A 25,112-nucleotide genomic window follows, 5' to 3' on the forward strand; every position below is an offset into this window, starting at 1 on the left:
CCAATATTTTGATATCTCAGTTTAAATTTTACTCCCATAGATATGTCTTCCATAAAAACCTAAACAGAGTAGCCTTTACATATTACCCTACTTAAACTTTCTATGGTTTACTCATATCTATATTGTATTAAAATTATTTATGTATTTGCATTATTCTCCATCTCCCACACAAGAATGGGTGATTCATTAAAGTAGGTATGTTATCTGTTTTGTTCACCAAAATCTCAAGCACCTAGAAAAGGACCTGGCATATAATGGGAAATCAAAGCATATTTGTTGAATGAATGAACAAGTAAATGCATGTTCCATCACTCCGAATGTCCTTATATGTTAATTTGGCTGAGGGTGAAATCTTTCAACTTTATTATAACTGAAGCTTGCAAGATAAATAATAGCTTTATAATCTTTTCCTAATTTCCTGCCATAGAGCAGTAAAAAAGGTGTTAGCAAAAACATACCTGCATATATTCATGTAAAAATAATAAAAAATTAGTCACATTGTCATTTTGGATAACAAAGAGAATGATATTTTGGAAGTTAAAAGATCAGAAAAGATGCCACTGGAGGTAATTATTTAGAGATTTTAATTTTCACAGTTTTTTTGGTCTTAAAACTTGTTTCCTTCTTTGACACCTTTTCATTCACATGAACTATCAAAATAGCACTCAGATTACCTCTTGCCTAGATATTTTAGTACACTTTATAATGAGTTTAAATAAAAATGTTGTTTAAGGGTGATGCCTTAAAGTTATATTCTAAACTTTTTCATTGTAGATGGATTGTTTGACAGATTTCTTAATATAATTTTTATTTTCTATAAGAGCTGTATCATTTGTTGTGATTTGGAGGAGAACATGTTTTTGACTCTTAATTTGCAAATATTTTATATATCAAGAAATTGTAGCGGTACTTTATAAACTTCCCGTGTTAGAAAGATGATCTAGAGTTCTCTTGCTTTATCGAATTTCTTAGTTTCTCTCCTGACTATTGAATGGTAGCCCTATAGCATTATTATCATGTTTTTAATATGCATGTTATAATGTTAAAAATAATTATGTAAAGCAAAATCTTCTTCCTTGTAAAGTCTTTTTCTTTCTGTTAATAGAAGCATTTTCATTATCACTCCTATTTATTACACTAGTTGCAATTAGTGTAGAGGAATATGTATCTGTACCAATTCACCAAAAAAACAAAATCCTGTACTTATATTGTTCTGTTTTTCATATCGTATAATGTATGACTGTTTTGTGAATATTAAAAAATAGTCATGTTTGTGCAATTTTATTTTTTCATTATTGTCTTGGTCTTCCATATTTATTCATTTATGTAATATGTACCATTTGTCAGTAAAATCACTGTGTATGTAAATGGCAAAAATGTATGTATATCCTTTTCACCCTAATGTCCATCACAGACCTTAATATAGCATCTTTCCAAAAAGGTTAAGTGACCCGAAACATATAAATAAATATAAAACAATCCATGTAAGTGTAACAGTACAGCAAACGAAACTAATAAAAAGAAAACCTCTCTGAAACTTTCTTCACCCATTACTTTATCAAGCTTTTCATGTGTAAATATTTAGTTCAATAACCAGTATTTTTATTGACACAGATATTAGTGCCCATAAATTATAACAGAATGCTGTGAATCTTTAACAAATATAAATAATCTTTATATTTTTTCAGGTAGCTCTCTCTGCTTTCAATAATTATATTTAATTTTTAAATTATTGTTAGGAATTAGGATGAGGTTTTTTGCTTACTTAAGACTGTGATTAACTAGGACAGAGTTATACAGTCAGTATCACACTAGCGACTAGGGGATACGATGTCCTCAGCTCCAGGGTTGTCTGTGGGGCCTGGGGTGGTGGAGTCCTGGGCCTATGGCCTGCAGCAGAGAGCAGCCTGGGAATAGCCCCTAGCAGGGCTCCTCTGAGGCCGGCCTGAGCTGAGCGGAGTCTGATGGTGCGCCCTGCGGTCCCCGCAGGTGGCAAGCACAGTGAGCGACATCCAGCCCTTGCTGCTCCACTGCGACATGCTGAGCGCAGCCCAGGAGGCGCTCTACCTCCCAGACATCTCCTTCAGCAGCCAGCTGCGGAGCGCGCCACTGCTCATCGTGGACAAGGGCCCCGTGGAGCTGCCAGAGGAGTTCGTGGTCCAGGTGCCCAAGGAGCTCAGATCTCAGCCCAAGGTGCGGCCAGCGGTGGGAAAAGAGGGCTGCGGGTGGCTGGGCAGGGGCTCCTGGGAGGCGCAGCCTCAGGCAGTGGCCCAAGTGTGTCTTCTCATATACTTAGTCTCTGCATCCACTCATAGTGGCTGATGTTTGCACCCACTGATATCCTGATCTGTTGTTGAACAATGCATGCCTGTTCTACATTAGAGCCTCATCACTATCTCAGAACGTTTGACTTTAAATTTCTGATTGGATTTGAAATATTTTTGCATTATCACAGGAAGTTTACAATTACTCTTAGTGACAATGTCAATGGTTGTAAAATTTGAATGGTTGTAAAAGACATGTTTTAACATTTCTGATCATCTGCTTGTTTGAAATAAAATTCACATCAGTGGAAACTACCAAGATTTTTGAGGAGATTATGGTGAAAACATCTTGGTTAGGAATTGTGTATAGTCATCTAAAGCATAAAACCTGATAGAAAAGTGATTTTTACACAAGCAACCTAATTTTCTTATGAAAATGTTGGAAAGTGCTTTATTTATAATATTATCTCTGCAGCTGGCAAGTACAGTGAGTGACATCCAGCCCTTGAAGTTCCAGTGAGGAATATTATACAATATTTGTACAAAATTCAATACTGTTCTTTTCCTCAATACTTTGTATATATACTTTTTACCTTTATGTAATATTTAGGCAATATAATTTTTCTTTTTACTTACCAAACTCAATACAGCCACTCTTATCCCTCTAATTTCCCTCAGGGAATATAATATGTATAATGTAATATAATATAACATCATAATATACAAGCATTATATAATATTTATATGTTTATTAAGTATTTATATAATTATATAAATATTATATTTGTAATTTTCTTTGTGTCTACAGCATGAAAAAGGCTGAGAAGCATTTGGCAGGTGGAACCATGAGTATCAAGCCTTGTTCCAAAACACACTCACCTCTCCTATAGCGTAATTTAATAATTATACAGGAAATACTGGCAAAGGAACATGAAATGCCACTATATTAGCTGAGCTTATCTTCTAAGCCCCATTACAGAAATCCCTGGTAAAATAAGTTGGAATACTGTGTTTTAGTTCAGGGACTAAGGTTAATGCATCACCCTTTGATCAATTTGAGATTTAAGAGACCTGTGAAATTTAAACCTAACTCTTCAATTACTGCAGCCACATAAAAAGAGTTAAGTGTGTGGTGACTTTCACACTCACAGTGGCTCTGTCCACTCAGTCACATTGTTCAATCAGTGGCCTAGAATCTTTCAGTTCAGATTAGCATTTCTTCCCTAGTGGTGATGATTGGGGGGCAGTGGTGGTGGGTAAGTGCATATGTTTCTACAGAAGCATATGTAGAATTGACTCCAGTGTGTTTGGAAAAATCAGGTAAAATGTATGGTAAACATTCTTTAAGAACTACATTTTTTTCTTTTCTGTTTTGCTTTGCATTACCATTTCAAACCTGAAATTCTCTAAATTGGGTGCAGTTACATTTTTCACAAAATGTGCTTCAGCAATCACAAAGTTTTCATAATACTGGCTTTTAATTTATATTGTAAAATAGTAATATGAAAGTAATATTATTTAATTTACCCAATGCATATATGTTCATCAGTTTCTAGTACTATTGAAGAAGAAATCTAGAAATGAATTTTAATTTTTGAGTAGATGTTATAAATGTTTAAATCAGCAACTATAACATAAACACACACACACACACACACACACACACACACAAACACCTGCTGGCAATTCTGTCTTGTGACAAAAATTTAGAATAGCAGTCAATTAGAATAGTTTTTCCTATAGTACTTTTACTAAGATGTTGGCTGAATTTTTACATTCCCCAACTTTTATAGCTTAATAAGATTTTTCTATATTACGGGCTTTTACTTTTTGCCACATATGTGGCAGATTACAGTGTAGTAATGGGATTAAGTCAGGTTTTCTATCAACTTATAAATAGGAAAATTGTATTCTATTCTGTTTTGGACAAAGACAAAAATGAGGGTACAAGGTAACCTTTACGTGATCTTGTAAATGAAGACTGATGTAAATGTCATGTGATTTAAAAGGAGCCTACAGAATCATGTTAATCTGTTATGATGAGGCCATACTTTTTGAAAGTTGCTTTTGTGCAAAAGTAATTTTATCAGTGAGGTAGAGAACAACTGAAGGTCATCTTAAATGTTCCCTATAGAAAGAATAAAGAAAGTGAAGTAAATATTACAGGGGCATACTCTTTTTTGATATAGACGATAGTACATACAGCTAGAACACTTGGACCGTTATTAAAAATGAAATTAAAATGGGAGATACCACATTACCTTGAGTTCTTCAAATTGAAAAAACATGAAGAATTCAAACTAGAAAATGTCAATGAACTCCAGCTTCCTTCCTTCCTCCCTCTGTCTTTCTAAAACAAAAGCAACAGTATGTTATAGAAACAAGATAATTTAAGATTTAGAAAAATCAGAAAAAAATGGAAATAATGAAGACGGATACTAATGCAGTCTTTGACTGGAAAATAAAATTGTGATTACTTTGAAAAAGTTAATCGGGCTTCCCTGGGGGCGCAGTGGTTGAGAGTCCGCCTGCTGATTCAGGGAACACGGGTTCGTGTCCCGGTCCGGGAAGATCCCACATGCCGCGGAGCGGCTGGGCCCGTGAGCCATGGCCGCTGAGCCTGCGCGTCCGGAGCCTGTGCTCCGCAACGGGAGAGGCCACAACAGTGAGAGGCCCGCGTACCGCAAAAAAAACAAAAAAAAACAGTTAACCTCTATTTGTTCTATCGATAGCCAAACAAGCAAATAGAAACCCAATACACACAGCCTTAACAATATAACAAAAACCCTTTTATTTGTTTGAAATTAAACTTTGCCCCTTTTTTCCCCTTTACATTCATTTGACTTCAGATAGCTAATAGCAGTTCTTGAGAGTTAATGAGTGTTTGGATTCACAGGAATTAGGACTTCACAGTAGAGCAGCAAAGCATGAAGAATTAAAAAACATTGTTCTCAGAAGACCTTTTTCTGTTTAGCATACGAAGGCAGAAGAAAGTCTGAGGGCAGATTGCACAGTTAATGACTAGATATCACGACATTTCCTTGAAGCTAAAGGAATGTTGATGTGTTTTTTATCAGCATTTTCCTTGCTTTAATTGTGATTTTCATGCAGATGCTTAAAAAGTTCATTGAGATGATCTACAAATAACCCTCCTGAAAGCCATACGTACAGTATGCAGGGCTCATACAAGTGTTCTCTCAGAGTACAGCTAAAGCATTTCAATCCTGACAAGTCATAAAAACTCTATCTACCCTGTGCTCATTTTTTTTTTTAACATCTTTATTGGAGTATAATTGTTTACAATGATGTGTTAGTTTCTGCTTTATAACAAAGTGAATCAGCTATACATATACATATATCCCCATATCTCCTTCCTCTTGCGTCTCCCTCCCACCCTCCCTATCCTACCCCTGTAGGTGGTCACAAAGCACTGAGCTGATCTACCTTTGAGATGTGGCTGCTTCCCACTAGCTATCTGTTTTACATTTGATATTACATATAAGTCCATGCCACTCTCTCACTTCGGCCCAGCTTACCCTTCCCCCTCCCCATGTCCTCAAGTCCGTGCTCTACGTCTGCATCTTTATTCCTGTCCTGACCTAGGTTCTTCAGAACGATTTATTTTTTAGATTCCATATATATGTGTTAGCATACCATATTTGTTTTTCTCTTTCTGACTTACTTCACTCTGTAGGAGAGACTCTAGGTCCATCCACCTCACTACAAATAACTCAATTTCGTTTCTTTTTATGGCTGAGTAATATTCTATTGTATATATATGCCACATCTTCTTTATCCATTCGTCTGTTGATGGACACTTAGGTTGCTTCCGTGTCCTGGCTACTGTAAATAGAGCTGCAATGAACATTGTGGTACGTGACTCTTTTTGAATGATGGTTTTCTCAGGGTATATGCCCAGTAGTGTGATCGCTGGGTCGTATGGTAGCTCTATTTTTAGTTTTTTAAGGAACCTGCATACTGTTCTCTATAGTGGCTGTATCAATTTACATTCCCACCAGCAGTGCATGAGGGTTCCCTTTTCTCCACACCCTCTCCAGCATTTATTGTTTGTAGATATTTTGATGATGGCCATTTTGACAGGTGTGAGGTGATACCTAATTCTGGTTTTGATTTGCATTTCTGTAATGGTTAGTGATAATTGAGAATCCTTTCGTGTGTTTGTTGGCAGTCTGTATATCTTCTTTGGAGAAATGTCAATTTAGGTCTTCTGCCCATTTTTGGATACGGTTGTTTGTTTTTTTGATATTGAGCTGCATGAGCTGCTTGTAACTTTTGGAGATTAATCCTTTGTCAGTTGCTTCATTTGTAAATATTTTCTCCGATTCTGAGGGTGGTCTTTTCGTCTGGTTTATGGTTTCCTTTGCTGTGCAAAAGCTTTTAAGTTTCATTAGGTCCCAATTATTTATTTTATTTTTTTTAATTTCCATTTCTCTAAGAGGTGGGTCAAAACGGATCTTGCTGTAATTTATGTCGTAGAGTGTTCTACCTATGTTTTCCTCTAAGAGGTTTACAGTGTCTGGCCTTATATTTACGTCTTTAATCCATTTTGAGTTTATTTTTGTTCCTGGTGTTAGGGAGTTTTCTAATTTCATTCTTTTACATGTAGCTGTCCAGTTTTCCCATCACCACTTATTGAACAGGCTGTCTTTTCTCCATTGTATATTCTTGCCTCCTTTATCAAAAATAAGGTGACAATATGTGCATGGGTTTATCTCTGGGCTTTCTATCCTGTTCCATTGATCTATATTTCTGTTTTTGTGCCAGTGCCATACTGTCTTGATTACTGTAGCTTTGTAGTATAGTCTGAAGTCTGGGAGGCAGATTCCTCCAGCTCCATTTTTCTTTCTCAAGATTGCTTTGTCTACTTGGGGTGTTTTGTGTTTCCATACAAATGGTGCAATTTTTTTGTTCTGTTTCTGTGAAAAATGCCATTGGTAGTTTGATAGGGATTGCATTGAATCTGTAGATCACTTTGGGAAGTATAGTCATTTTCACAATGTTGGTTCTTCCAATCCAAGAACATGGTATATCTCTCCATCTCTTTGTATCATCTTTAATTTCTTTCATCAGTGCCTTATTGTTTTTTGCATACAGGTCTTTTGTCTCCTTAGGTAAGTTTATTCCTAGGTATGTTATTCTGTTTGTTACAATGGTAAATGGAAGTGTTTCCTTAATTTCTCTCAGATTTTTCATCATTAGTGTATAGGAACAAGAGATTTCTATGCATTAATTTTGTGTCCTGCTACTTTACAAAATTCATTGATTAGCTCTAGTAGTTTTCTAGTAGCCTCTTTAGGATTCTCTATGTTTAGAATCATGTCGTCTGCGGACAGTGACAGCTTTAGTTTTTCTTTTCCAATTTAGATTTCTTTTATTTCTTTTTCTTCTCTGATGGCTGTGGCTAAAACTTCCAAAACTATGTTGAATAATAGTAGTGAGAGTGGACAACCCTGTCTTGTTCCTGATCTTAGAGGAAATGGCTTCAGTTTTTTACCATTGAGAACGATGTTGGCTGTGGGTTTATCATATATGGCCTTTATTATGTTAAGGTAAGTTCCCTCTATGCCTACTTTCTGGAGGGTTTTTATCATTAATTGGTGTTGAATTTTGTCAAAAGCTTTTTCTGCATTTATTGAGATGAACATATGGTTTTTCTCCTTCAATTTGTTAATATGGGGTATCACTTTATTTGTGTATATTGAAGAATCCTTGCATTCTGGGGTTAAACCCCACTTGATCATGGTGTATGATCCTTTCAATGTGTTGTTGGATTCTGTTTGCTAGTATTTTGTTGAGGATTTTTGCATCTATCTTCATCAGTGATATTGGCCTGTAGTTTTCTTTCTTTGTGACATCTTTGGTTTTGATATCAGGGTGATGGTGGCCTCGTAGAATGAGTTTGGAAGTGTTTCTCCCTCTGCTATATTTTGGAAGAGTTTGAGAAGGATAGGTGTTACCCCTTCTTTAAATGTTTGATAGTATTCGCCTGTGAATCCGTCTGTTCCTTGGCTTTTGTTTGTTGGAAGATTTTTAATCACAGTTTCAATTTCAGTGCTTGTTATTGGTCTGTTTATATTTTCTGTGTCTTCCTGGTTCAGTATTGGAAGGTTGTGCTTTTCTAAGAATTAGTCCATTTCTTCCACGTTGTCCATTTTATTGGCATATAGTTGCTTGTAGTAATCTCTCATGATCCTTTGTATTTTTTGCATATTCTTTACTGGTGTTTATGATTTCTTTCCTTCTGCTAACTTTGGGGATGTTTGTTCTTCTTTCTCTGATTGCCTTAGATGTAAGGTTAGGTTGTTTATTTGAGATGTTTCTTTTTTCTTGAGGTAAGATTGTGTTGCTATAACCTTCTCTCTTAGGACTGCTTTTGCTGCATCCTATAGGTTTTGGGTCATCGTGTTTTCATTTTCATTTTTTTCTTGGTATTTTTTGATTTCCTCATTGTTTACTTCAGTGATCTTGGTTATTTAGTAGTTTATTGTTTAGCCTCCATGTGTTTGTATTTTTTACAGATTTTTTTCCTGTTATTGATATCTAGTCTCATAGCGTTGTCCTTGGAAAAGATTCTGGGTATGATTTCAGTTTTTTTAAATTTACCGAGGCTTGATATATGACCCAAGTTATGATGTATCCTGGAGAATGTTTGATGAGCACTTGAGAGGAAAGTGTATTCTATTGTTTTTGGATGGAATGTCCTATAAATATCAATTAAGTCCCTCTGCTTTAATGTATCATTTAAAGCTTTTGTTTCCTTATTTATTTTCATTTTGGATAATCTGTCCAATCGTGAAAGTGGGGTGTGAGAGTCCCCTACTATGATTGTGTTGCTGTCGATTTCCCCTTTTATGGCTGTTAGCATTTGCCTTCTCTATTGAGGTACTCCTATATTGGGTGCATAAATATTTACAATTGTTATATCTTCTTCTTGGATTGATCCCTTGATCATTATGTAGTGTCCTTCTTTGTTTCTTGTAATGGTCTTTATTTTAAAGTCTATTTTGTCTGATATGAGAATTGCTACTCCAGCTTTCTTTTGATTTACACTTGCATCGGCTATCTTTTTCCATCCCCTCATTTTTAGTCTGTATGTGTCCGTAGGTCTTAAGTGGATCTCTTGTAGACAGCATATATATACGGGTCTTGTTTTTGTATCCATTCAGCCAGTCTATGTCTTTTGGTTGGAGCATTCAGTCCATTTACATTTAAGGTAGTTATCGATATTTATGTTCCTATTACCATTTTCTTAATTGTTTTGGGTTTGTTGTTGTAGTTCTTTTCCTTCTCTTGTGTTTCCTGCCTAGAGAAGTTCCTTTAGCATCTGTTGTAAAGCCGGTTTGGTGGTGCTGAATTCTCTTAGCTTTTGCTTGTCTGTAAAGGTTTTAATTTCTCCGTCGAATTGAATGAGATCCTTGCTGGGTAGAGTAATCTTGGTTGTAGGCTTTTTCCCTTTCAGCACTTTAAATATGTCCTGCCAGTCCCTTCTGGCTTGCAGAGTTTCTGTTGAAAGATCAGCTATTACCCTCATGGGGATTCCCTTGTATGTTATTTATTGCTTTTCCCTTTTTGTTTTTAATATTTTTTCTTTGTATTTAATTTTTGATACTTTGATTAACATGTGTCTTGGTGTGTTTTTCTTTGGATTTATCCTGTATGGGGCTCTCTGTGCTTCCTGGACTTGACTGACTATTTCCTTTCCTGTATTAGGGAAGTGTTCAACTATAATATCTTCAAATATTTTCTCAGTCCCTTTCTTTTTCTCTTCTTCTTCTGGAACCTGTATAATTCGAATGTTGGTGCATTTAATGTTGTTCCAGATGTCTCTGAGACTGTCCTCAATGTTTTTCATTCTTTTTTGTTTATTCTGCTGTGTGGTAGTTATTTCCACTATTTTATCTTCCAGGTCATTTATCTGTTCTTCTGCCTCAGTTATTCTGCTATTGATTCCTTGTGGAGAATTTTTAATTTTATTTACTGTGTTGTTCATCATTGTTTGCTCTATAGTTCTTCCAGATCCTTGTCAAACATTTCTTACATTTTTCTCCATTCTATTTCCAAGATTTTGGATCAACTTCACTATCATTACTCTGAATTCTTTTTCATGTAGACTTCCTGTTTCCTCTTCATTTATTTGGTCTGGTGGGTTTTTACCTTGCTCCTTCATCTTGTGTGTTTTTCTGTCTTCTTGTTTTGCTTAACTTACTGTGTTTGGGGTCTCCTTTGCGCAGGCTGCAGGTTCGTAGTTCCCTTTGTTTTTGGTGTGTGCCCCCAGTGGCTAAAGTTGGTTCAGTGGCTTATGTAGGCTTCCTGGTGGAGGGGACTGGTGCCTGTGTTCTGGTGGATGAGACTGGTGCCTGTGTTCTGGTGGATGAGACTGGACCTTGTCTTTCTCGTGAGCAGGACCACATCCGGTGGTGTGTTTTGGGGTGTCTCTGACCTCGTTATGATTTTCGGCAGCCTCTCTGGTAATGGGTGGGGTTGTGTTCCTGTTTTGCTAGTTGTTTCACATAGGGTGTCCAGCATTGTAGCTTGCTGATCGTTGAGTGGAGCTGGGTCTTATTGTTGAGATGGAGATCTCTGGGAGAGGTTTTGCCGTTTGATATTACGTGGATCTGGGAGGTCACTTGTCAACCAATGTCCTGAACTCAGCTCTCCCACCTTAGAGGCACAGGCCTGACACCTGGCCAGAACTACAAGATCCTGTCACCCACAAGGCCAGCTACATGGCGAGTTTTTTGCCTTTTGGTAAGTCTGAGGTCTTCTGCCAGCATTCAGTAGGTGTTCTGTAGGAGTTGTTCCATATGTAGATGTATTTCTGATGTGTTTGTGTGGAGGAAGGTGATCTCCATGTCTTACTCGTCCTCCATCTTGAAGGTCTCCAGCTATTCTCACTGACCAAACATCTTCTCATACCGTTTACAGTAGCCATTTCCGCCTCTGTCCGAGGGCTTCACCGCTGCAAAGCTCATGGCTTTGGTCCTGTCTCTTTCAATGGTGCTGCCCGCTAGCCCTGGGCTCATTTTTTTTTTTTTTTTTTGCGGTACACGGGCCTCTCACTGTTATGGTGTCTCCCGTTGCGGAGCACAGGCTCCGGACGCGCAGGCTCAGCGGCCGTGGCTCACGGGCCCAGCCACTCCGCGGCATGTGGGATCTTCCCGGACTGGGGCACGAACCCGTGTCCCCTGCATCGGCAGGCGGACTCTCAACCACTGCGCCACCAGGGAAGCCCCCTGTGCTCATTTTTGAGTGTACCTTTTGCAAGAGCCAAAATGCTTTTACAAGGGGCTTGTGTATTCTCTCAATCCTATTGGTGAATCACGTCCAACTCTGCCATCACTTTTTTTTTTCATTTTCTCCCATTCTTGGGTTTTTGTATTTATAAATTAGAATGCTTTTTTGGTAATTAAAGCAAGGAGAAACTCCATTTGATTTTTTTGTTGCATTACACAAATATCAGCCTTTAAAATTAGTCTGAATTATTAAATACTGGTGGTTCTTTCATTCATCCTTGCCCTCACTTATTTTTTCAACTTTAATTGAGTGCCGATGCATGCTGGGTACTACACTAAGTGGCAGGAAGGCAATGATGGAGAACTTATAATCTTCGATCTCTCAGTCAGCATTGGGAGTCAAAAATTGTACAGTGTGGCAAACATTTGCTAGAGGATACCTCTTCCCTGCACCCAAGGAGACAAGAGCTTTGTTTGTAAAATGGTGATTAACATATGCCTAGGGGTGTGTGTGTGTGTGTGTGTGTGTGTGTGTGTGTGTGTATTTGTGGGGGAATACTAACTGTAAGAGCACTATTTTAAGAATACATAATTCTTATGGAAATCTAAGGACACTCTTGAGTATTGGACCTTGGTTTGTCTCCTGTGGGCCTAGCTCTTCTCTGATTCTTCTCTTACTTCCCAACAGCTTTCTTTGCTCATTAACATTGTAAGTGACCACTAATCTGAATTGTATACCACTGCTCTTAGCCACAGCACTAACCAGCGACTGGCACTTGTTGTCTTGCCTTTAGGTTTGAATTTCCAAAAAGAGAATTTAATCCTCATTGGGTAAGGCCAATGTCCCTGATTTAATTATTCATGTCACTGGCCATCTCATGACCTAGGCCCACATAGAAGCAAGTTTGTGTAACAAAGAAGCAATACTGAGAATACCTTTTATAAAAGTGAGTATAAAGTACTATGGAGCATGTAGAGAGATTGTCAACCCTGTCTTGGAGGATCAGAGAAGATGCTTTTGAAGAAAAGTGCATTTAAGCTGGGACCCAACAGTCAAGTATTAGTTAGCCAAGCATAGAGGTAGAAGAAAGATACTATTATAGATAGGAAACAGTAGCACAAAGGCCTAGTTCAGTATGATTGGAACTTAACGCGTCCAAAGGATAATTTCTAGTTGTCAGTCCAGAAATCATCTGGAGAAGATCAGGGTGGCATGATATAATGTTATGAGGAGTTCAGAATTTCTCTGATGGCAGTAAGGGAAAAATTAAGTTAATCTTAGAGGAATTAAGGGAGGAATGACCTGCCACCTCCATTTGAAGAATAAACTAGAGGCTTCAAGACTGGAAATGGGAGGTTATTCTTTTGATTCAGATAAAAAATGATGGTGGCACTGACTCTAGGAGTGAGTGACATTAGTGATAATGAGGACCAATTGACAGGAGTTAGAGATTCATTGGATAAGTGAGTAAGACAAAGGGAAAACCCAAAGAGTACCACCGAGTTTCTGACTTGAAAGGTTGTATGAAGAATGATCGTCTCACTGAGATAAGAAAGACAAGAAGAGGCACAGAGTATTGGTAAGGAATGATGGTGGTGTTACCCAAAACATTTACAAATGATTTCTTCAACATACTCCTTTGAATAGAAACCCAACTTTCTGGTCCCAAATTTAAGAACACTTAACTTAAATATAATATATAAATCTGTAAAAACATAGTTAAAAATGATGTTTGTTGAGCATGTTATTCTCATTAGAAAGAACAAAAATTATTATCATTCATTGTTAGGATTCTATTTTGGCTTAGGTGTGATAAGATGCTGCCACAAAAGATCATCTGCTAGGCTTTTCATTCAGTCCTTCCTTCTACTTCCCAATAATACCTAGCAGGGCTGTAGTGCAGCCAAGATTAGATTTGATTTTGAGCTCTCCTGTGTTTCCATGAAACAGCTGAAAGAATTCTTACTATATATGTTTTTTTCCAATGTATATTTTTCAGTACTATGGCAAGGAGACAAATTGAATGAGGTTAAGACAGTTGATCTGCAGGCCTAAGTATACTGGGCATTCATTCAGTTCTTAGTACGATGTTCCATGTCAAAATTTGGAAAGAAGTAGGAGACTAGTCTGCTCATATTTGGGCTCATTAACAGTGTAACATAGCACACAGTTTAATAAAATAATAACAAAAATAATCTTCATATGTCTTTTGAGAATGCCTCAGAAATGAATCTTTATTAATACTCTTGCCCAATTCAAACTGATTATTAAAATAGTATATCACTTGATGCCATTGTTAAGTGATACTTTATCTTAAGGAAATGTTGAATGTCCTCATTGGTTAAGAGTCTAGGAAAATAAAAGCTGCACTCCAAAAAATAAACACTTTTAAATTCATAGATCCAAGGCCACAGTTGCGGAACCCACCTAATTGTACATATGAAGGCATTATAATAAGCTGATAGAGGCAGGGAAAGGGTGGCAAAAGCTCATTTATTGGAATAATTGTAAGACAGTGATTTGGGAATGGAGCCAAGTCTTTAGTATACCATGAATTTACCGACATGATAGGGCAGGTCATGGACACTGGACTAAATAAGGAGCAGGAACCCTTTAAAACCTATGAGCCAAAACACATACATCCAGTAAATAAGATTAGTAGACAACACATTCTTCTCTTGCTTCAAACTACCTCTCCACATGCCTTATCCTTCAGCCACATGGAAGTTCTAACAGTTTATTAAACAAACCATGCCCCCTCTTCCTTCCACATCTTTGGCAAGTGATAATATCTTTGACGGTTGGAATGTCCTATACCACCTGAGTCCTCCTCAGCTCAGCTAAAAATTTGATGTAGGGTTGACTTGAATTGATTTTCCTCTGCCTGCATTCATCCTTAGCTCTATTCTTTTCTTTTTTTTTTTTTTTGCGGTACGCGGGCCTCTCACTGTTGTAGCCTCTCCCGTTGCGGAGCACAGGCTCTGGATGCGCAGGCTCAGCGGCCATGGCTCACGAGCCTAGCCGCTTCGCGGCATGTGGGATCTTCCCGGACCGGGGCACGAACCCGTGTCCCTTGCATCGGCAGGCAGATGCTCAACCACTGCGCCACCAGGGAAGCCCATTAGCTCTATTCTTGACCAAACAATTTCTATCCTCCCTCTGATTCTGAATTACAGTGGCCTGAAAGTTGTGTGTGTGCATTTGGTAAACAATTTCTCTTTACTTCCTTCTGGCTTTTATATTTTCATTTGATATAACTAATGATCATAGGAGAACCTGAGACTTTTTTACTCAATATGTTTTTAATAGTGTTATTTATATTGACTTTGATGAGTTATCCTTCTGGCATGTTCTCATGTTCTTATTCCCCTTACTCCCAGATTTTTGGAAAAGCTGGTTTTAATTTTGTTATTACATTACAGTCTGACGTGTATAGGTAAAGTCCAGCAATTCATGGGGAAGTAGAGAGATGAAAGAACTTGTAACAGAAGAACAGAGATTATTGTTTCTACAGCAATGGGAACCCTCTGTTTTACAAGCTCAGCCTTTTGGATATAACGTACTGCAAGAGAATAATATAATATGGCCTTCGAAGTGCTGTTAGCTTCTTGTTTTATATGACAATATAATATTGTTTCAGATAAAAACCCGTTCACATTTATTTGTGTCTTTCAGTGAGGTTTGCCAGTTTACACAAAATGTCAGGTCTAATTGATATGCAAAATAAATTATTTGGACATCACCCTTTTGAATCTTTATATACTTAATATTATATGTTATTCAGGAAGGGTCAAAAGGAGAGAGGAGACGCCAGTCCATATGTCCTACCAACCTCCCAGAATCCTTCTCGCTGGAATCCATCTTGGCTGAGCGATATGCGTGCCACCAGGAAGGACCCTTAGTCAGTGATTGGCCAGAGACAACCCGGAAACTAATCCCATCACCATAAAACCCGAGACTTCAAGCCATGTGGCAGAGCAGTTCTCCTGGGTTCCCTTACCCTGCTGCTGTCCGCTAGGGCACCCCTTCCCATTAAAGACTCTTGTTTGTCAGCAAAAAAAAAAAAGGGAAAAAATTATATGTTTATGTGGGAAGAAGGATAATAGGTTAATAGGCATTTAGGGAAATAGGTAAAGTATTGAGGTTAAAAGACAATAATAAACTTTTCAGCTCTAAACATGATTTTAAAACATTTTTTTAGGATCTTGTTCCTTTCCCAAATGGTATAAACACCAGAATGATGTATCCAGTTGAAAATAAATGTGTTAGTGAGTTTGGCCTTCAGGTATTTTCAGGAAAATGTGATAAACTCTTTTGTTTCTATTGGCATGAATTACAAATTATTTTCCCTTTCCATCTGAGAAGTAAAATTTGAGTAGCTTTTCAAAATGCTTATGGAAATTATATTTTTCACCATTACATTTTTCTTGTTACAAAGGATATTACTAATGGAAAATGGATGCTAAACCTTAACATTCTGGCCAAAAAATGATTTAATTAGGAATATATAAGTCGTTTCATTAATTCATTATTTGAGTGTCTGCCACATAATAATTGTGTATATGTTCCAAAGAACCAAATTTTACCCTACTAGTCACAGATGCTTTTCAGAATAAATTAGTTAATTACTAGAAAATCTTTTCCTTTTTCTTTTGTTTCCCTTCAACTCAAACAATGTGTGGTAGTAAAAGAGATCTGAAGTATATCCCAGATACAGAGAGGAAACTTCCATTATATTTATAGAAGCCTTAACCTCAAATTAAGATGAAAGGGGAGAGGAGAGCAGGTGTTGTTTTGCATAGAGCATCTTACTTTCATAGACTGGTTTACGTCTGTGTTTTCAGATTTTGCATTATTCATATAGGTCTCCAGTACAGCAGTGCAAAAATTTGGCCAGGCACTCTAATTTATACTTTCTCTCTTTCATATGTATAGTTAAGAAAATTGATGATTCTCCCTCTCCCCCAGCTATTACTTCCTAAAGAAGCAATTTCTTTTTCTTGGCTATAGACATATCTTTAACTCTTCATTTTTTTTGTTTTAATTGCTACAGAGAAGGTAGTAGTATAGAATTATTGTTACTCCGTGAGCTTTGGAGTCTGACAGATTTGGGTTCATTCTCAGCTTTACTGTTTATTAACTGTCTTAACCAAGGCTAAGGACTTACATTTAAAAAACTTTGTTAACTCATCTGTAGAGTGTGATAATAAAAGTACATGCATTGTTGTGATGATTAAGCATATGTGAATATATTAAAATGATTAAACTCATAGTTTTTGAAACCTAGTATGTGTTACCTACTACTATTTACCCTTTTTTTTGGCTTTCTGTTTTGTAGTAATCATATCAGAGATATGTAATGGAAGATCCATGAAGAATTTTCACTGAATTTATTTAGTTACTTGTTAATATTTTTGTTTAGGTTTGGGAAGAGACAAAGTTCTGTAATAAAATACTGGCTTTATATTTTTGTCACAATCATGGGTTTCTAGCTTAGGGAACTGAACATTGAGTATAAATGTTTAGGAGAGAAAATAACTTAATTTAATTTACTTTACATATTTCCTGTGCCTATAATGCACATAGAACCCTCCATAATGCTGTTTTTTCTTCAAGGACTTACAGTCTGTTGCTGGTAACAGAGAGAATAGAAAAACCAGTAGGCATTTGACTCAATGATTTGGTGAAATGTGGTATCATACAAATGCTGAAGTATTTTATTTTATTTTTTATTAATTTTTATTGGCGTATAGTTGCTTTACAATGTTTTCTTAGTTTCTGCTGTACAGCAAAGTGAATCAGCTCTAGGTATATATATATATCCCTCTTTTTTGGATTTCCTTCCAATTTAGGTCACCACAGAGTACTGAGTAGAGTTCCCTGTGCTATACAGTATAATCTCATTAGTTATCTATTTTATACATAATAGTATATATATGTCAATCCCAATCTCCCAATTCATCCCATCTCCCCCTCCCCTCCTTAGTATCCATATGTTTTTTCTCTACATCTGTGTCTCTCTGCTTTGCAGATAAGTTCATCTGTATTACTTTTCTGGATTCCATATATAAGCGATATTATATATTTGTTTTTTCTCCTTCTGACTTACATCACTCTGTATGACAGTCTCTAGGTACATCCACATCTCTGCAAATGGCACAATTTCATTCCTTTTTATGGCTGAGTAATATTCCATTGTATATATGTACCACATCTTCTTTATCCATTCTCTGTTGATGGACATTTAGGTTGCTTCCATGTCCTGGCTCTTGTAAATAGTGCTGCAGTGAACATTGGGGTGCATGTATCTTTTTGAATTATGGTTTTCTTTAAGTGCTATAGTATTTTAAAGAAGGAGGAAATGGCATCCCTGGTATGTGGGGGTAGCGGAGAAAGGAGGGCAGGTAAATCTTCCTTAGATAATGTGGTATTTTTACTATTAAAAAAATCCCTAGGATCATTTGGGAAGTGCTGGCAGAGGGAGGGTGTTCCAGAGAAGTGAATCATGTGAACAAAGTTATAGTTGGAGAAAATTATGACATTTTCATCAAACAGTTAATAGTCTAGTTTAATCAACAGTAAGAGCATGAGGAACGAAGTGGTGGGGCAGGAAGTTTGAAAGGTAGTTTGTAGCCATCTTGTAGGGCATTTTAAATGCCCACGTGTACATAATTTTGTCTGTAGTGGGGATTCTTTGGAAGCTCTTGAACAGAGTTGCAGTTTAGAACCTGTCAGGATTGTGTGGGAAAGTTTAGTATGGAGAGAGACTTGAACATGGAGAGATCAGTTAGGTTGTTGCCATAGGGCAGAAGGTAATGAGTGTCTGAACTGGAGAGAGAGTAATCGGGATGGAAAGAAGAGGAACGATGTGAGAGATGCACAGAGATCGAATCTGCAGTGCTTGGCTACTAACTGGATGTAGGAGCCTAGGTGACTGTGTGCTCCCATTCGTAGAATTAGAATGTCAAGAGGAAGCTTTGGTTTTCAGGAAAAAAAAAGATGAATCTGGTCTTAGAAATACTGAGTTAGAGGTGTAAATGTGAAGTAAACTCTGAAATATCAATCTAAATATCAAGGGAGAAGTTATTGCTAGTAACAGAAGTTAGACATTTTCAACATAAAGGTGATAGTTAAGGTCACTGGGGTTTAGGAGATCATCAAAGCACAGAAGAGAATGGACAAGGGGAGAACTGGGGGACACACTTTGATTTAGAGAAGGGAAAATTATAAGCCAATGGAGGTGATCATATCATGGGTTGATACAACTGGTAAATAAAAGTCCCAAACTTTTCTTATGCTTTGCCCCTCTGGTAGCCTCGGCTAATGCTAATCCACAGAAAGTTCATAAATGCATGATAAGATGATGCCAGAGCATGAGCTAAATGGATGAGAAAATGAAAGTGTTTTTGATTCTCACTGAAAGGTTTGTGACGTGTGCTGATCTTTTTCAAATACCCTCTAGCAGTGGAGCAAATAATAGATTAGATTTATGAGTATATATGATGGAATTGGGGAAATATGACTATGTCTAGTGATTTTCTTCTATTTTGGAAATGTAGTTCCCTGTTTATTTGTTTTTGATCATTGGTTACTTGTGAATCATCGGGCTAAAGTAGTGCTGGTGTGAACATATATTAAAAGTATATGAAAGTTTTTAAAATGTTAACTTCTGGAATGCTGTAATACTGTTTGAGATTAATAGAAAAACACTGGGATATTTTTCGATGAGATTTGGAAATTAATAATTAAACTAAATATTATATATTGTAATATGTTCTAACTGGTTGAATCTAAATATATGCAGTCAATAGCAAAAAAAAGTGAAGACTTTTTAAAATACTTAAATCACTTTAAAATTTAAGAATTATACCAAATATGGGCTTCCTTGGTAGCGCAGTGGTTGAGAGTCTGCCTGCCGATGCAGGGGACACGGGTTCGTGCCCCGGTCTGGGAAGATCCCACATGCCGCGGAGCGGCTGGGCCCGTGAGCCATGGCCGCTGAGCCTGTGTGTCCGGAGCCTGTGCTCTGCAATGGGAGAGGCCGCAACAGTGAAGAAAAAAAAAAAAAAAAGAATTATAGCAAACAGATTGACTTCTCAATTTTATTTGAAACTACTGGTCTTGTAAAAGTAATTTATTCCCACAGTTTCACATCTGAAAGGAAAACTGTTCCATTTGTTCATCTGACATTTATAAATCTTGTTTCATTTATATTAAGTAATGTGATTGTTTATAGCATTAGAAAAATAATGTGTTTATAATGGGAAGATATTCTACGATAATTATTTGAATAACCTATGACGATGTGTGTCTTGTTGGTTTACTTCTTACTTCTTACCTATATTTCATTTGTCCTGTTATACAGATTTGTTTACCATGTTAACATCTATGACAACATATTATTGTTGAAAAGCTACTTGTATGAGATCTATTTTTGCATTTCGCACATTTTTAGTTGACATATACATATACGTAAGTGCGTATCCGTAGAATTACATGTAATAATTACATGTGTGAAATCTAAACAAAATAAAAACGGTTATATACCTATGGGTAGAACTGTACTACAGATTAGATGTCAGTTCTGTTAAAATCTTTATTTGTATTGCATTGTAGTTCAGAGAATGTTGAATTTTTTTGATAAGATACTGCCTTAAATTGAAAGAAAGTTATCACTAATTGAAATTTTCAAGGCTTGTTTCATTTTTTCCATTTCTTGCTACATGATGTATTCACTTGTTTTCCCCTATAACATTGTGATGTAGACTTTGAGTTACGGGGTCATGTGACAAGGAAGGTGATGAGGTATTTTGATAAGGCCTTTGGTAATCTCATTTTCTGGGCCCTGCCTAATTTAACAGCTTCATCTCTTACAATTCCTCATATGCATGCCATGTTTTAACTCTTGAAGTATGATGGTTGTCTTGGTTTGGGTTCTCACGTTACCATGCCCTTCTCTCCCTTTTTTGCCTTTCTAACTCCCATTCATATTTTAGTTCTTGGCACCTGGGATATGATGTAGTGTAATTTAGTGATTAAGTGGTTGGTTTCTTGGGCCAGAATGCTTGGCATTCAATCCTGACTCCTTCACTTGCTAGATATATGACCTTTCTATGCCTTCCTTCTCTTATTTTTCAAATAGGAATAATAACAATAATGACTCATAGGGTTGTTATGAGTATTAAATGAGTTAGAAAATTGTTGTGGTATGCAGTAAGCAATACATGTTAGTAAGTCTATTTTTCTCTTTTGGTCTGTTTTGTCCTATTCTATGTTCATTGCTGTCACTTCCTCTGGGAAGCCTTCTTTGATCCCTGGAGGCTAGGATATGACAACACTATCATACTTTGTCTGTTTACTCATCTGTTTTCCTCCTTGGACTCTGAGAACAGAGGCTGTTGAGAATTCCCTGGTGGTCCAGTGGTTAAGACTGCGCTCCCAATGCAGGGGGCATGGGTTTGATCCCTGACTGGTCCCTCATGCCACACTGCGTGGCCAAAAAAAAAAAGAAAGAACGGAGGTTGTGTCTTTCATTTTTATATTCCAGGCACCCAGAATTGAGCATGCTGTGTGGTAGGTACTCAAATTTGTTGAATGAGTAAATAAATCAATGGGATTTGGGGGATATGTGCTGTTGTGTGGGAATTTATATCAGTGCAATAAAAGCCTCTACATGAACTACCAGGCAAGCTATAATAGAAGTCAGGACTGCAAGGCTTACAGACCAAGATGCCAAGATTCTGGAATCACATGCTTTATTTATTCTGTCGGGGGAAGCCAAGAACAAAGCTATAGGATACGTTTACACTGTTAGGATAGGGTTCCATTGGATGGTTGAAAGGTTCACAGTTTCTTAATTCTGTTTAATGTAATGTTGCAGTATCCTAATTCACTTTCCACTTCATCTGCTATTTCTGCTGATGGTGTGGTTACAAAGACCAGATAAACAAGGAAGCTCAGTGGTTGGGAGGTATCTGCAGGTAACACAAGCTCAGTTTGTTGGAGAGATGCAGAGACTCGTACACCTGACCGCAGCTGTACCTCACTGTTTAACGTGTTGAGCTGCTGTGGCTTATATCTGTCTTTCTCAAGTGGAGAACACATGGGGTCAGAAACGGACCATAATAGATGTCACTAAGGGAGGCAGATTTAGAGGGATATAGCTATCAATATAGAGGTGATATAATCTGGGCTTTATGAATACTTAAGATTTATGGTCTTTATATCCCTTTCTAAGTAACACTCTATTTGTTTCATTCTTGTAATTGTTCCATTAATTCTGTAATATGTGTATGGGTTACTAACTTACTTTCTATTCTTAGTACATCTTATGAATTTTGCCTGTCTCCCAAGTTACTTGCCTGTACATCATGTATATTTAACACATAAGTCTTATCTATCCCATTTGTTTCTTGTATCTATAGCAGATTGAATATTCTCAATTAAAATAGCAAATACATATTGCATGTGTTATAGCTAGGCTAACCATATGTTCTGGTTTTCCCAGAGAGACCCAGTTTATACCTGTTGTCCTCCAGTATTAGTAATAGTAATAGTAATAGTCCTTAATAGCGTCCTTTCCCATTCTCAGAAGTGTTCTGATTTGGGTGATAATGTATATTCCCACCTTAGTATTAATCTACCATCTGCTACTTGTAAAACTATGTAAATTGTGGTAAATTGTATAATATCCCATCTATAAAATTTGTGGATTGGCTATTATTTGTAAAGCCCTTGCCAAGTCCAAAAAACCTTTGATATTTATAGAAAAAAATATAAAGCATTTTACTTCATTGAGTCTATTCATATGACTACTACCCTGAAGACAAGTACATTTATCCATTAGAACTGGATCTAAATACAAGTTGCATATAAATGTATGCATTAACTACTTTGAAAAATTAGTTTTAATTTATACTTGGGGTGAAATATTTGAGATATTGTAACCATGGACTTTAAAGTTGAAAAACTAAAAGCACTTTTATTAATTTCTTTAAAAATTGAGTGTATTAAATAAAAGTTTTTGAAATTACTCTTTGTGGTTTTTAAAATCCTTTATGGCTGTGAGTTCAACCTATGCTTATATTCCTTATCTGAATATTGAATTAAATAGTTGGCAAGGAATACTGGTTTTTGAGGAAGATAATAATTTTAGTTTTCACTATGTTATATTTTCAGATGTCCATAGACAGTTCTATAGGGATTTTGAGAATAATGGGAATTAAAGTAAATCAGATCTTTAGCAATGGATTTGGATATTACCTACAGAGAGGAAATCACATAAATGTATGAACTGTCCCAGAAGGGTTAGTGTAGACATAGAAGGGAAGTGAAGAAAATCTGGATAGCATTTCTGACTTTTTTTTTTGCAGGTCAGTTAATTCTTGTTTTGTGGGTCTTTCAAGATTGACAACTAAAAACCATACCATATAGTAACTGGATTTGCTCTGCCCTCCAGAAAAAATCTTCCTAGAATATATATCTGTATTATTTCATTTTAATGCAACATTGCTTATTTTAGTTTTTGTCATGGGTAGAAAATCCCATGGCCCAGAAATGAGTTTGTTGAACACAGACCATAGGGAGATAGATTTCGCCTTTTGGAATTTTGCACTCATATCGTTATTCCACTTTGAATGGGCTGGGGGTAATACATTCATTCATTATTCAAGTCTCCCTGCACCCCTGCTTAGGTGATGATCTGACACGACTAAAAAATGATTCTAACAGCGTGCTGTGGTAACACATTAATTTTGAAAATACCAGGAGATTTGATGGATGATTAAATGACTTTAGCTTAGTGGAAACTTTCTCATTTTTGTAGGTGGATGGAGAAGCAAGAGTGATGGAAATGTATTGATCTGTGTATAACTGGCAGTTTATAGGGATCAGCATAGGTTAGATGGCAACACTTGACCCTTAAATGTAGTAGAGAATTTATCACACTATCATATTATAGTTATGTATATATGTACCTTTTCCTCCTTACTTGATTATAAAAGTCTTGAGATGAGGAACTATTTTATTTATAATGTATTTGCCAGGGTTCTTAATATTATCTGTGGCTTATGGTATTTACCCAATAAATACTTCTTTAATGGTGTATTAATTATAATGCAAATAGCACAATATTTGTCCTCTGTAGACTACCACCTATGAAAGCAGGATGTAGCTGATAAAATATTGGCATGCTTCTATGACATATCACTGACAAGCCTATTAAAGCAAATAAAATGAGTGTGCATGTTTGCACACATGTTCTTTCACAGACCTGAATCTCACTAAAATAATTAAGTGCTTTGCTCCCACCTCTACCCTGCAGGAGACACGTTTTTCTCCTAGTTTAACTTGTTTTGTACTAACAGGCTGCAGTTCAGATTTCAGTTGTTTGCTTCTGGGCTTTGTGGAAGCTGCTCATTAATTCCTTTGGGGTTGTGGAGGGGAGGAAAGGTGAGTACCTTGCATCATTCTGTGATAGCCTCAGGGGTTCATTCAAGAACCTTTGTGGCTTGCTGTGGTGAGAGCAATGAACAGCCCTCCAGTTGGAAAGACATTATAATTAAAGCATTTCATTTCCTTAATTCAGCAAGCATTTACTATGAACCTACAGTGTGTAAATGAGTGACTCTGTTTAGATAAACAGTAGGAATCTGAAAATTTAACTCCTGCTTGTGAAGAAATAATAACCCAATAGATAAGATAGAAGACGAAATAGAGAGGAGAGCAACCCTGTTTTAAATCATTGAAGGATAGGGGATAATTGTTGGAATAGAATTCCCATACATGATGTGCTCTCTAATTTTCTAATAGTATGCCTTGTGTTTCCTCCTGCCTGTATGACTTTGCCCTTAGTACTTCTTAAAAGCAGACAGTTCTTTTTATCCTCTAGTATACTTTCTGTTAGCCTGTAGAAGTATTATTTTTACCTCCCATAGTATAGTGTCTGTGTTTCAAATGAAGGTGGTGTGTTTTCTACCACATGCATATAAAATAAGGAAAGGATCATTTTGGCTCTCTGAGTAAATTACTTATTTGATTCCATTCCGTCTCTTTTATAATACTGAGTAGTTAATAAGCTAAAACAAAATACTTGGCAGGGTTGACAATCCCTTTCCTTAGGAGAGATTTTGGAATCGGAAAGCATACCTCAATTTATATGAAGGTCACCTGTTTATACTGAGTATGTGAGGAAAGCAGGCAGTCAGATATGCGCGGCTGCATCTAGACAGGAAAAGTTTTGCATTTATAGTCAGGGTAGCTCTTTCTTGATCTTCAAAGTTAGAATAAAAGCTTGTATGACTTGGAGTGGGGAAAAAAGTTTATCAGCAAGATCATTAATAACTTGGTACTCAGCTTTTCAAGTTACAATTAGCTGCTCAACAGCTGTGACCTTCAAGAATTACTCATTATTGTTGGTTCTGATTGTTCACTCCCACTCTAGAGCTCTTTTCCGAAATAGTTTCTCTGACATCATTGACCCCAGGGGTCAGAGTGAGAAATGAGTCTTCAGGCACTCATTTGTAAGTCTTGTTTCTGCAGGATGCTCTGTGTGTGTGTGTGTGTGTGTGTGTGTGTGTGTGTGTGTGTGTGTGT

The 25,112-nt window shown here is 36.8% G+C and overlaps 1 protein-coding gene across 3 annotated transcripts in view; it reads left to right on the forward strand.

The window, feature by feature from the left end:
- Positions 1–25,112, forward strand: part of ADGRL3 (adhesion G protein-coupled receptor L3) — an 864,166-nt gene that overhangs the window by 310,931 nt on the left and 528,123 nt on the right. The window contains exon 4 of one of the 3 annotated variants that reach the window (XM_027089631.1): positions 1,990–2,193. The exons of the other annotated variants lie outside the window; for them this stretch is intronic. Coding sequence (XP_026945432.1) covers positions 1,990–2,193 — 204 coding nt within the window. The remainder of the gene's footprint in view (positions 1–1,989; positions 2,194–25,112) is intronic. 3 annotated transcript variants of the gene reach the window in all.

Source organism: Aethalodelphis obliquidens, unplaced genomic scaffold, assembly GCF_003676395.1.
Source record: "Aethalodelphis obliquidens isolate GAN/ISIS:26980383/991018 unplaced genomic scaffold, ASM367639v1 scaffold67, whole genome shotgun sequence".
NCBI lineage: Eukaryota > Metazoa > Chordata > Mammalia > Artiodactyla > Delphinidae > Aethalodelphis > Aethalodelphis obliquidens.